At 37.4% G+C, this 13,864-nt stretch overlaps 1 protein-coding gene across 1 annotated transcript; it reads left to right on the top strand.

Annotated features, from left to right (window-relative positions):
* Positions 1–803: 803 nt before the first annotated feature.
* LOC148912528 (uncharacterized) lies at positions 804–13,691 on the top strand. Its single transcript, XM_089027793.1, has 19 exons — positions 804–895; positions 1,220–1,375; positions 2,271–2,394; positions 2,560–2,651; positions 3,483–3,566; positions 4,362–4,501; positions 4,613–4,688; positions 5,079–5,120; positions 5,607–5,741; positions 6,769–7,007; positions 7,422–7,503; positions 8,535–8,582; positions 9,329–9,460; positions 9,770–10,008; positions 10,486–10,567; positions 11,545–11,613; positions 11,837–12,029; positions 12,468–12,617; positions 13,172–13,691. The coding sequence occupies exons 1-19, from the start codon at positions 841–843 to the stop codon at positions 13,563–13,565; spliced, it is 2,532 nt and encodes an 843-aa protein (XP_088883919.1). The 5' UTR covers positions 804–840; the 3' UTR covers positions 13,566–13,691.
* Positions 13,692–13,864: the final 173 nt, after the last annotated feature.

The raw sequence follows: 13,864 nt of genomic DNA, 5'->3' as shown, positions 1-13,864 counted from the left end.
TGATGTTTCTGCAATAAGGTGTACACATTTCTGTTTTCAAATACACTAAGGTTAATTAAACTCCTCTTATTCAAACAACGTCACTTCATCCATTCCTTAATCAAAAATAATTTTCCAAATATCTTCAAAAACGACTGAATTAGCTTTTACTCGTGTCCTACAATATTTCCAAAACTATATTTTTTATATGTATTCTAAACACGTATTGGTGAATAGTAATAGCCACTACAGATGATACACCATGCATTTGAGTATTTCAGGTCGGAGCCTCTGAAGCCCCGTTTACACTAGCGATTTTTGCTGCGATTTTTGCTGCGATTTTTTTTTACAATTTGGTCCATAATAAATAATGGTAAAGAATTTACTTGTAAAGTTTTTTTCAGGATACCAAGATTTTCCTAGACGAATGTCTCTTGAAGGATGAGACAAAAGATTCCATATTTCCTAAAATTGCCACAAAAATCGCAGCAAAAATCGCAGCAAAAATCGCAGCAAAAATCGCAGCAAAAATCGCAGCAAAAATCGCAGCAAAAATCGCAGCAAAAATCGCAGCAAAAATCGCAGCAAAAATCGCAGCAAAAATCGCTAGTGTAAACGGGGCTTGAGAGGTAGAGCGTATTTACCAGCACTCCACACCTAAATCAATAAAATCAAGTCCCTACTTTAAACCATTGTTTTAAACTTACACCTAATTTTTGAAAAACAGATTCCAATTACGAGACCCTGTCGATACTCTGGTGATAAGCCAAACATTAAACAACCACCCCCCTGATATGAGGATGATATTGAATATAAAAAGGATCATATCTCACGGTTCTAGGTACATTCTTTTCGGACACCATGAAGATAGCTGTGTTAGCTCTCCTCGTGGCTTCAGCCCTTGCTGGATTTGAAGGTAACAATCTCCGTCTTTTGTGCATCGTTTTTTATCTTGTATATATTTTTAATTATTATTTTTTATTTTCATGGGTTTTAATTTTTTTTCCTTCGAAAAAATCAACTGCTGAGTATTGAACAGAATAAAATAAATAGAACCCAACTGAGGCAGATTTTTTAATCTGCTTATACACTCGATGTAGCATACACTTAACATATTAATAGATCTTTACCGAGTGACAAAATCACATTTCATAAATAGAATATTATTTATTATTTTACTAACTTGCTCTTTTTTTGGATGATTTAACATATTTACGATCGAAATTAATATCTACAATAGTAAATCGAGAAATCGAAGATCCGGACCTGTTTGAGGGAGACATCAAACTAACGGAAGGACAAAGAGCAGAACTGGAGACGAGAGGAGAAAGAGCATCCATCAACTACAGACTATGGCCTAATGCAGAGATTGTCTACGATGTTGAAGCCTCTATTTGTGAGTTGTACTGGATCGTAAATAATTATTACAATTAATGCTATCGAACTATAAAGAGAATTGGATTTGCTCTGGGGTTTGGGTTTGATATCCTGCACTCGGTATCACATGAAAGGAGAGTTTGTTAGGTCTCTCCCTTGATTCCAAGGGTTTCACTCCGTGTTCAGCAGTTTTTCTCCATCCGGAAACTTAATAAACTAAATTCCAATTTATGGGATTCTACCAGCTCACTAGATAGACCGTGCTGACGAGGCCCAATACAGGCCGAAACTGCTGTCCACGGTTTCTAGTTGAACTGGCTTATTTTATGCGAATTGAAGTTGTGAAAGGCCCATTCGCCCTTTTCTTCAGTTGTTTCATACAAGGCTCGTAATTTACCTATTACGCATGTTGTTATATGATTTCCGAGCCCATCCCACACGGCATACCGCCTCATCTCTCATAAATTCCAATTCGATCTGTGATTAAGCCATTTCCTGACTTTGATCAACCCAGAGCTTGTTTCAGGGTTCAATCTGTGAGTTAGCCATGCCCTGACTTAGATTAGTCTAGAGATTGTTTGAGGGTTCAATCTGTGAGTTAGCCACACCATGTAACTTAGATCAGCCCAGAGGTTGTTTCAGGGTTTGATCTGTGAGTTAGCCATTCCCTGACTTAGATCAGCCCAGAGCTTGTTTCAGGGTTCAATCTGTGAGTTAGCCACACCATGTAACTTAGATCAGCCCAGAGGCTGTTTCAGGGTTTGATCTGTGAGTTAGCCCTACCCTGACTTAGATCAGCCCAGAGGTTGCTTCAGGGTTCAGAGTTAGCAATGCCCTGACTTAGATCAGCCCAGAGGTTGTTTCAGGGTTTCCTAGCTTATTTTATCAAACGTTTTCTTTTTACCTTTTCGCAGCTAGCGAGCCTCGAGCTATGGCCAGGCTGAACGAAGCCATTGCTGAGTACCACCAGAAGACATGCATTCGCTTCAAGAAGAGAACAACAGAGACAGCATACGTCTCCGTGTTCAAAGGAAGCGGGTAAGGAATTAAATATTGGACTTGATGCAACGCAACGAATGTTCCATGACCTTGCCAGAGTTTTCTCATTTCTCTCTAAATCGATCCATACTAAATACTGCAGTCATTGGTTATATAGTCAGAGTCAGTGATTATAGCATTTACCTCTGCTTTGACTGCCAACAGATGCTGGTCATATGTCGGGCGCACTGGAAGAATGCAGCAGTTATCTCTGGCTAGTGGATGTTGGTACAAAGGAATTGTAATACACGAATTTGGCAAGTATCTTGTTTTTGGAGTAAATTTTTCTTCATAAGATACTTTTTTTAGGTCAGGTGGTAGCAATGCTGTAATTGAAACTTGTTTTTGCAAGTTTAGCCTTGCGCGCATTTATGGATTTTTAGTACAATATTTACCAAAATCATACACATGAATTATGAAGGTCTATTCTTAGCTTGCAGCCATGACTCATGACTCAAATAATTTATTTTATTTATTTGCAATAATAAAAACAATGTATATATATATATACATATTAGCAATATGCAAAATAGCTTTTATATCGATATATCGATACAAATGAGTTTTGCGAATTTTTTTGCAAACCACAGTGTGTATATATCCGTTGTAATATCAAGGTGTGTAGTTCCATGGGTTAGTCGACAAGACTGTTGGCAGATCATAAATTTAGATGGGCATATATCACACGGCGGCCATGTTTATTCTCAATAGAATAAAAACCTTTGCTTCCCCAGCATAAATTAATTCTCAAGCGTTTGAATTTGAGGCTATGCGTGGTGGAATCTATATCTATATCTATCTCTCTCTCTCTCTCTATATATATATATATATACATCTGTATAAACATATATATATTACACTAATTCTTCGATCCGTTTAATTTGTTTGAGCGATAGTCTTGGATTATTTCCTTTCGTATGAAGCGATGGAAAAGCGTAACCATCCCAGGCGTCTTTGCGAAACAAACCTATTTTCAGTTCGTTTCTAAAAGAGTTGATGCACACACATATTAAAGACTAGTTTTCTCTAGTGTCGAATTACTGACTTGGTTTATTTGTTAATTTTTTTTCTCCATCATTTTTGCGCAGGTCATGCTCTTGGTTTCTTCCATGAACAGTCTCGTCCAGATCGAGATAACTACGTGGAAATCAAATTTGAAAACATCCGAGCAGGTAAGACCTATTCTTTTGTTGTGCCTCCTGTCATGACTACCATCACGTGATGGTGCAAAGACTCTATATCTACCAGAAGCAGCTACCTCATTGGTATGCTACTAAGAGCCAACATTATAGTACGCTATTTGATATTTACAAACTTAGCATAGCGAGGTGTTATTCTTTTGCCAATCATTTTCACAATAGTTTTTGCTAAGTTGTTTTAACAGCAAATCGATCTCTTGTTGCCATATTAGTGATAAGCGCCTACGTTAAAGTGCAAATGAACCCTTGGACAATACTTTCAGTACTGATTCTACATGAAGTAAATAGTTGAATGGTAAAATATTTCTTGATTTGAGTGATGCGTTTCTAAGTTATGAAGGTTTATACTTCCAATATGCTAATGAGTGTGACGTCTATTAAGGCTTACTTAAATATACAAAATCGAACTGGTTCATAGATACAGTATTTAAAAAGCATCATTATTTTACTCATGGTTTACAAGAAAGCTATTTAATTTTTTTATTTTCAAAATGGCCAGAATTTAGTATTACTAGTTACAACAAAAACACTCAAATACCTTACCTGACGTCATCATCATTAACATATTGGAAGTATAAACTTTCATAAGTTAGAGACGCATCACTCAAATCAAGAAATATTTTACCAATCAACTATTTACTTTATGCAGAATCAGTACTGAATGTATTGTCAAAGGGTTCATGTGCACTTTAAAACGATGTAGCTAGTATAAACTAAAATTTACTTATCAGTACATACATATATTTATTTTCTTTTTGCATACTGAAGGCAGAGAAGGAAACTTCAAGAAGCACTCTTCAGGTATTAACTCCCAGGGCACAACATACGATTATGGTAGCGTGATGCATTATGGGTCAAGAGCTTTCTCCAAGAATGGAAAGCCTACAATAGTATCCAAGAAAACAGGGGTATGTACGAAGATCATTATTATTAATTATTAGAGATTTATAACCAGTTATTCAGTGGTACCCAATTATCATTGCAAAACTGAACTCATATGTTTGTTTTAATTGTAAAAGGTAACTCTTGGACAAAGAATTGGTTTAAGTTCTATTGACACCATCCAACTGAACAGATTGTACAAATGCGGAAATGGTGAGTATATGGGGCGAGCTTGGTGAATGGATAAATGCACGGTTAGCGTGGGCTGCTACTCCGCAACCACCAATGTGACCCGGGTTCGGGTTCGATCCCTGCCGTTGTGCACCATCACGTGCCCATGCCCATAATACAGCTTGAGCTGTAACAGAGTTGTATCAGAGACAAGTATATTTCCACAAAGTCAAGTTAAAAAAGTATTTTCCACAAAAGGTAGTGGCTAAGCAATGTATTTATGCATGTTTTAAGTTCTGCATCTCATTTGATATCTTGCATCTCATTAGGTATCTGTATAAATGTATACTACAACCTTTCTGCAATCAAGTGTGTGCGTATATTACCAAGAAAACACTTCATTAAAATATTGAAAATAATTTATACTTGCAGTTGTCACGCCACCTCCACCAGTCACGTCAGCCCCATCAGGAGGTTAGTATGTGTAAAATACAATCAATGTCAAAAAACGTTGAACGTTGTTGTTGAACGACCAGCCTTAAGCTTACGCGACTAGACCGAAAGGGAGTAAAGGTTGAAATCACATAAGGTGAACTGCATATTTGATTATGTAAAAAAAATAGACTCTAGATCTGCTATCAACTTTTTTTTCCGCGATTACATTTCGGAGGTAACTTGACATGACTTTACATGAATTTTTTTTTTTTCTTTTCATAATTTGGGAACGTCTTTGACTGAATACGATTCATAACGACCTTTGTATTCATTTCGCGTAGAATAGAGCCTTGAAGAAATACATATGATTGGTTAATGCTCGGCATCATAGTAAGCATGTCATTAAGCATGAACAAATAATTCAAAGATATTAATTAATCCCTTCTGGGATTTCTAGCCATTGTTCCTTTTGGTCCAACTGATTCAACCCAGCAATACTTATTTTACATTTTTTTTAATATTCAGGTTTCGTCTGTGATTTTGAACGGGATACCTGTGGATTTACTCAGAGCACCAGTGACAAGTTTGATTGGACGAGGCGCAGGGGATCCACTCCGTCAAGTGGGACTGGACCGAGTGGAGACCACACCACCGGAAATGGTAGGTTTTTTAAAAAAATTAATTAATTTCTTTTAAATATTATCTTATTTATAAACAAACATAAACCATGATTACACATAACAAACAATACAAATAATTACAAATAGTGGTTACAGACGGTGCTACGGGCTTACTTGTCTTAATTCAGATAATAGTTCTTGAAGATTTTGATATTTATTTACATGAGAGTGTAACTTGCCTTTTTTTCTGGAAATTGTTTTTTCTATTTTTTCATATTCTAAAAGTTTCATTTGAAATATAATAATATTTGGCCTAGAGCCTCTAATTCTAGCATTATATAATACATATTTATATAATAGAAAAAGAAATTCCTCCATTACATTTATACTTCCTCCTAATATTACGTTTTTTAAATTAAATTCAGGTAATGTTATATACGCTTTTTTTAACCAATCTTTTATCTTAGAAAACAGTGTGTTTGAATATTTGCATTTGGTAGGTGTCTTTTTGAAAATGACTCCAACGTATTTTTTTTTTAAATAACTCGGTCGTAACGATGTCAACCACGTCACACTCGGATGTTTTTAAATTTAATTAACATATGCAGTAACTTAGTATATGTAAAAGGAATCCATGCTGTCCAATTGAGAAATAATTGGACGAGGAAAATTCCGAGGACTGACAAAATTGGATGAGTTCGTAGGCCGAGTTCTATTTGGCAGTCAGAGGAATTTTTCGATTCTAATTATTTCATGATTGGCCGGGAGCATGAAATCCCATTACCTATTAATTATATAGCTGCCTAATTAATCCCATATCAACAAGACCTGTCCAATTAAGAAAATAATTGAACAGTTACCTATATGGGATTAATGAGAAACTGTATAATTAAATATTTAATAGTGTATCCGCAACGTTTTTACTCGCGTTTGCAGTATCGGGCTTACTTTCTAACAGTGGGTTTCACAATATTGTATTCTCCTGTCAGCTTAATGCAGAGCAATAATTTATCACTTTAAAAAAAGTAGTTCCTAAAATTGGGGGTTATATATATTTAATATTCCAGGTTACTACATGTACATTGAAACATCTTCTCCCAGAGTCCAGGGTGATAATGCTGTAATCGAGAAACAAGTGACGCTCACTGGCAACGAATGTCTAAGGTTCTTCTATCAAATGAATGGCAATGATGTTAACACTCTGAACGTGTATGTTGGTAACACAAAGGTGTTTAGCAAGTCTGGTAGTCAAGGGCAACCATGGAAGGCTGCTGAAGTACGCCTAGCTCAAAGTGGATCTCAAAAGGTATCTATGCGATTTCCTAAATGGTGCCATAGATACGAACTATGTTCCCGACGAGCGTTTAGTATAAACGCGTTGACAACCTAATTCAATATGAATACTGACTTCCAACTATTTATTTGAAATATATAGAGTGTCGTGTTTGTCTGTATTTTATGGTTAAAGGTGACCTATGTGCCGTCTTAATTCATAGTCTTGTTTTCTCTTGTGGTGAGCTATTAATATCAATCGTCGTCATTACTGGAACAAAGCATTATTGTATAGCCCCCTGATACACCATAATGTATTGCGATCCAAAATGGCCACAGTATCGTCGAAGTAGTCCATATTTGATTGGCTTAGCTTTTAGCTATTCTTAATGCTCATAACACAGAAATATATATATTTGTGTAAGAAATTTCTTTTAAAACAATTTAGATCAGATTTGAAGGAACACGCGGTAAATCATGGCGAGGAGATATTGCTATTGATGATCTTTCAATCACTCGATGCAGTGGAGGTAAGAGAAAAGGACATTTCATAGTGTATCATTAATATTTCAATAGACTGAGGTCCCGTCCACACTATGCGGATAAATTTGATTCCGAATTTTTATTTATTCGGTTAAGCCTACCGTCCACACTAGTCCGGGCGAATCCCAAACAATTTTTCACCGAAAACGATTTTTTTCGAATACGGTCTCCAGAGTGGAACAATTTGAAAACGCCAGCTAGCCCTATTAGTGTGGACGGAGAACATTTCGTACCCGAAATTTTTTGAATACGATGACGTCATGATTGTCATGGGATCATGGTGGGAAGGCTAAAAATTCACCGCGGGCTCAATTTCAGCTTCGATGAACATGCTCAGATCGGACTAGTGTGGACGGCAAACATTTTATCCGTTTTCATGTGTGGACGGAAAACTTTTTTTTCGGTTTCGGTGTGAAAGTTGCGGATTCAAATTTATCCGGCATAGTGTGGACGGGGCCTGAGAATTTGAACCATCACGTGACAGTGGCATCCAAGACAGCGATCTCAAATATCGGGTCGTTTCTCCATGCGAAGCTGAATTACTTTCCATGAAAACCATATTATACCAAATGTTTTTTGGGGATGCAATCACATGACTTAAAATTCCTTGAAATATAGATCCCATTGAAACAGCCGCCATGTTGGTTTACATGACAAGAAAAGCTAATGAGGAATGCTTTGTTATCGTCAACCAACATGACAGCTATGACGTAACATTGCAACCCAATAATTTTTCCTGCCTTCTTTCGTTGTTGTCATCATGCAATGGTGCAAAGTCTGCCTGAATTTATATTCAAAAACCAATCAGTATTGAGTGCAAACAGTCAATAGCTATAATTTGTGATTTTTTGAAATTATAAAAGCCACTGAATTTGAAAGAAAAAAAAATTTTTATCATCACTCCTTCCTTTCCTTCCAACCTTCTTCCATCCGTCCATCCATCCATTTGTTCTTTCCAGTTTCATAAGGTGTTTCTAATAAACACGCTTTGTTTTTCTTTCGTTGTACAAAAAAAAAGTTCCACCCACGCCACCAGTAGCATCCACGCCACCACCAGTACCGTCAGGTGAGCTAGACATTACAGCATTAACCAAATAGAGGGTAGATCTATTTTAATAGAGAGTTTTAGACTTACGTTCACGGTAAACGTGAAACTTCAGTTAAACAGTAAAAAAATTCTTTTAAATTACTGAAAAAGAATCGCAAAAAAGTCCAAGTAGTAGAAAAACAAAAGAGTATTTGCGCTTGCTGAGAAGGTTTGTAAAAGGTAAAAAAAAATGCACGAAAACTATGAAAACGTGGTCACGTTTGCAGTCTGCGGGCGGGGAGAAAAGAAAGTCAATCTAAAGCTCTCTAATATACTAATTATACCCGCTGAAACAACCTTTGGGATGGCATAAGTAAAGGCATGGCTGATTCATATATCTTACCTTGAAACTACATCTGAGCCGTTTGTCATGCAGGGCACGACTGACTCACGAATCCAATCCTGAAACAACCTCTTGGCTGATCTAAGCCAGGGCATGGCTAACTCACAGATCAAACCCTGAAACAACCTCTAGGCTGAGATAAGTCAGAGCATGGCTAACTCACATATTAAACCTATAAAACAACCTCTGGGCTGATCTAAGTCAGGGCATGGCTAACTCACATATTGAGCTCTACAACCCCTGGCTAGCGGCTTACCACCTTTGAGTTTCTTTTATGTACCGGGTGCTGTCCTGGCATAACAGTAAACCGCGGTATATTCGAAATTAAATACGTTACGTGGTATACAAAGAACGTAACATTTCTTTCGCGCTTTGTCTCCAGGTTTCAAATGCGATTTTGAGAGGGACTGTGGATTTGCTCAACGAAAAGACGATAAATTCGATTGGACAAGACGACAGTATGGCACACCATCTAGCCAAACTGGACCAAGTGGAGACCACACTACAGGAAAAGGTAAATTGTCTTAGAGACGGACAGACGGACAGACGGACAGACGGACAGACGGACAGACGGACAGACGGACAGACGGACAGACGGACAGACGGACAGACGGACAGACGGACAGACGGACAGACGGACAGACGGACAGACGGACAGACGGACAGACGACAGACGGACAGACGGACAGACGAGAATGTCGTATACATAAGCGCGTAACAATGAAAACAGTTTCAATTGCAAGTTTTTTACAAAATTGTTATTGTTATTAGGTTTCTATGTGTTATAAAGTGACTCATATAAATTTCATATTTATTTCAATAGGCTACTACATGTATATCGAGGCTTCTTATCCCCGCGTGAAAGGCGATAATGCTATCATTGAGAAGAGGGTCACTATCAGCAGCAACCAGTGTTTGACCTTCTATTACCACATGTATGGTTTCCACATTGGTACTTTTAACGTCTTTGTCGGAACTTCGAAAGTTTTCACTAAAAGCGGACCCCAAGGGAACAAGTGGATCAAAGGCAGTGTTCGATTGTCACAAACAGGAACACAAACAGTTAGTACAAACCAATTTTTATCTTCATGCACTACTCTATTCAATATCAGTATCAGGTCTGTGTCGGAATTACAACTGCGAGCCTGTAATAATGCCATGCAACTTGAACATGACTGTTGTACTAACATTTGAAATCAACGCAACCCTAATTAATTCTAACTTGTTAGAGTGGAGATCAAGGTAATACATGGACTGTATAGCGGCTGCCAGAGGCGCCTTCACATGCTTTCAGCTCGACTCTGTTGAGCTGCGCCACTGCTGTAGTCAAGGTGGTGACTAGCGGTAACACGTTTTAAAAAGTAGACAAGTATTGTAAGTGGTGTAGCTTGATATCGTCCGTTATCTAGACCATGTGTTGGAATCTGCTAAAGTCGTAAGCTGAGGCAGATAATATCCCCTAAGTCTCGATAATTTACTTAAAGCTGTCAGATTTCATGGTATACCATTATTCTCTCTCTTTTTTGTATGTCACTTCAGCTATCGTTTGAAGGCATTCGGGCTAAAGAGTATTCTGGTGACATCGCTATTGATGACATATCTATCGGCAACTGCGACTCAGGTAAGCTTAACCTCACCTTATTTTTATGGCCGGTTTAGACGGTACGATTTCCGCCTACAACTATCATATACAACACGCTCGCGCCATCCAATAACTGTAGTCGTAGCGTGTAAATTAAGCCTACAACTCGCTTACGACCTTCGCGTGCAACATGAAAAAAGTCGTAAGATTTAAAACTTTTTAAAAAGCTACGACAATCGTATGTGTCATGGCGCGAGCGTGTTGTATACGATAGTTGGAGGCGAGAATCTAAATCGGCCTTAAAGAAATTCAAGGCAAAGTGTAAAGCTTACAAGTTTAAGGAAATCGTACTGCGTAGCAGTCGCGATCGATGATTTTTAAGAGGGTTTGCCAAAACAAAATATCCGTAACGTTGAAGAAAAGCTGGTGCTATCGATTACACACAAGGGGGAGGCGGGGGTTACAAGAAACCATTTCTGGATCCGCAACACATTTTTTCCCTTAAACATCTGAACCACTTTTACGAAGCTAAATAATAAATATAATTTTCTTAAAATGTAATTCTTGCGTTATTCTTGCTAGTTCAAAGGTCGCAAATTCCGAGATTGCTCGCAAATTTTGTTTATTTGTTTGTTGTTGTTGTTGTTTTTTTTGGTTTTTTTTTGTTTTGTTTTTTCTTTTTTTTTGTTTTTTGTTTTGTTTTTGTTCTGGTTTTTGTTTTGTTTTTTTCTTTATGTGACATTATTTTTAAACGCATTATTTATCTAAATATAAATATATCCGAACTGGATTGCTTAACTAAAGATTGCCATTGTTGAATAAAAATATATCTTTTTTATCTTAGGCGCAACGGTTTCCAAATATGCCTTTCAGGACACGTTTTATTTTCTTTAGAATAAATTTGTTTGAGTTGTATCGAAATTCATGTGTCTGTTCACGAGAAGCTGGTCTGGAACTGGACAACACAATAATTAATGAAATTGAATGAAGCTTGTCTCTTGTCTTTCATATTGCAGTACCAACTCCGCCTCCACCCACTCAGCCCCCTACACCACCAGTTGTCACTGGAACCTCACCTCCTTTAGGTAAGTTTACAACTAACATTTACCAAGCTACAGGCTGATTAGCAATTCTGCTTGTCACGCAACGCTTCCCTCCCCCAAAAACGTAAGACGGAAACGTTGCGTGACAAACATTAAAAACGACGTCAAATGTCAAATGTACACCACTATGGCTGCTATGACGTTATGTAAAAACGCCCTGTATATAAAAAATGACTAGTTTATATTGTTTTGATAACTATTTCAGGTTCATGTGGTGTCCGTCCACACACGAGAATCGTAGGAGGCACGGCCGCTAAACATGGTGACTGGCCTTGGCAGGTTCAGTTAAGAACTACATCCGGGTTCCCATACTGTGGTGGATCTTTGATTCATCCTCAATGGATTCTCACCGCTACTCACTGTGTCTCTGGGAAATCAGCAAGCTCCATCGTCATCAGGTAAGTATTGGAAAATAAGAATGAAAATCATCTAGCACCGAGTGAGAGCCGGGTTTGTACGGGGCATTTCAGTCGTCGGTTCTTCATAAGAACTGTTTCAGCAAACGTTACGCTTTTTTTCAATTTATATCATGCAACGGTTTATTCCTAGTATATTAATTAGTTGTTTGAAAATCACTGCAATGCACCAAAGGATTGTTTTTATGAGACGCCATAATGACATAGGGAAATTTAAAAAAAAAATTGAATTAAAATATGAATTTAATTTTAATTTTAATTGAGCTTAAAAGTTTAGTACTTTCTATTCTGCTCTACCGTTAGATATACCTAAAATACGGGGTTTTTTCGTGCATTTACCCTATTCATAAATTATCCTGAATTGATTTACGCTCTAACTCTTTGTTACAATCCTTTTATTCTTTTGTTGTTTCTTTTCAGGCTTGGAGCGCACAGACGCGTCCAGACTGTTGGCACAGAACAGGATATTAAGGTATCCAAGGTTATTACTCATCCTAGTTACCACAAGCCAAAGTCGTACTCTCATGACATCGCCTTGTTGAAGCTTGAGAAACCTGCTCTACTCAATCGGTGAGTTACCTTATCATGTTGAGAATTGTGTGTATAGAGCGTTTTCACTCACTTGAGAAGGCAGCCATATTGGTGTACCAAATAATAGAAACTTTCTGCACAGTATTTGCATAAAAACAGAGTTCAATTCCCGGAGGATAGAAAATGTATTGTTTTGGTACACCATAATGGTCACGTGAAAACGCTCTATACGACGAAAGCAACATATTAATAAATATTGAAAGTTATAAATTTCATCTTAAATTTTCTGCCTATTCCTAATGCAACGGGGTGATATGCCTCTTTTCGTTGGGTGTAATGTTTTCCTATTTCAGACCACGTACCATCTTCTTAGTGATTGAGTTTATTTGAGTTAAATCCATATTGATGTACCTTTTTTACTAAACCATTAGAGACATGATACTTTAGAGACATATGATTTTTTTGGGAAAACATTACATCCAAGCTAAAAAACTATAGCGCGTCGTGCTTCTCCTTACACTTATTTAATATACCAACTAATATTATGATATTTAAAAGACTGAGCTGCCGGATTTTTTTTTTCTCTTTCGTAGAAATGTCAACCTGGTGTGTCTGCCTGAAACTGACCCGGCTCCTACTGATGGCAAACACTGCTGGATCACAGGATGGGGACGTCTTTCCTCAGGAGGTGCATCACCAGATTACCTTCAACAAGTTTCTGTCCCCATTGCTAGCCGTGCTCGTTGTGAAAAAGCATACCCAAATAAGATCCACGATTCTATGATTTGTGCTGGTATTGACCAGGGTGGTATTGACTCATGCCAAGGAGACTCTGGTGGACCAATGGTCTGTGAAAATGGAGGTCGATTCTTTATTCATGGGGCTACCAGCTGGGGTCATGGCTGCGCGGCTCCTGGCAAATTTGGTGTCTATGCTAAGGTCAAGTTTCTCCTTCCATGGATAAAAGGAGAAATGGCTAAGAACTAAAATGTTCTTGAACTAAAATAATTCAATGAAAAGGGATGAAGAAAAATTAAACGTTAAAAGCTTAAGAAATTAAAGAAATTTATTGATTAAGCTGAGATATGAATAATAAAAAACATGACCAAGAAATGTGTTTTCGTATTTAACTGAAATATTATGCAATAATATTGCCCTTGCAAGAATCAAATAAGAAGGAGCTTGAATACCTTCAAAACGTTTTTGACGATACCAACGTTTTAAAAGTTAGAGTAAAAATAGAAAGTAATAACGACCAAAACGTCTGTACTAGCCATTAAAGGTTT

Source organism: Actinia tenebrosa, unplaced genomic scaffold (genome assembly GCF_029948245.1).
Source record: "Actinia tenebrosa isolate PJP-AT-01 unplaced genomic scaffold, QUT_ActTen_1.0 PGA_scaffold11__36_contigs__length_13525064, whole genome shotgun sequence".
Lineage (NCBI taxonomy): Eukaryota > Metazoa > Cnidaria > Anthozoa > Actiniaria > Actiniidae > Actinia > Actinia tenebrosa.
The sequence above is the reverse complement of the archived record's forward strand: the minus strand, read 5'-3'. Positions and strand labels throughout refer to the sequence as shown.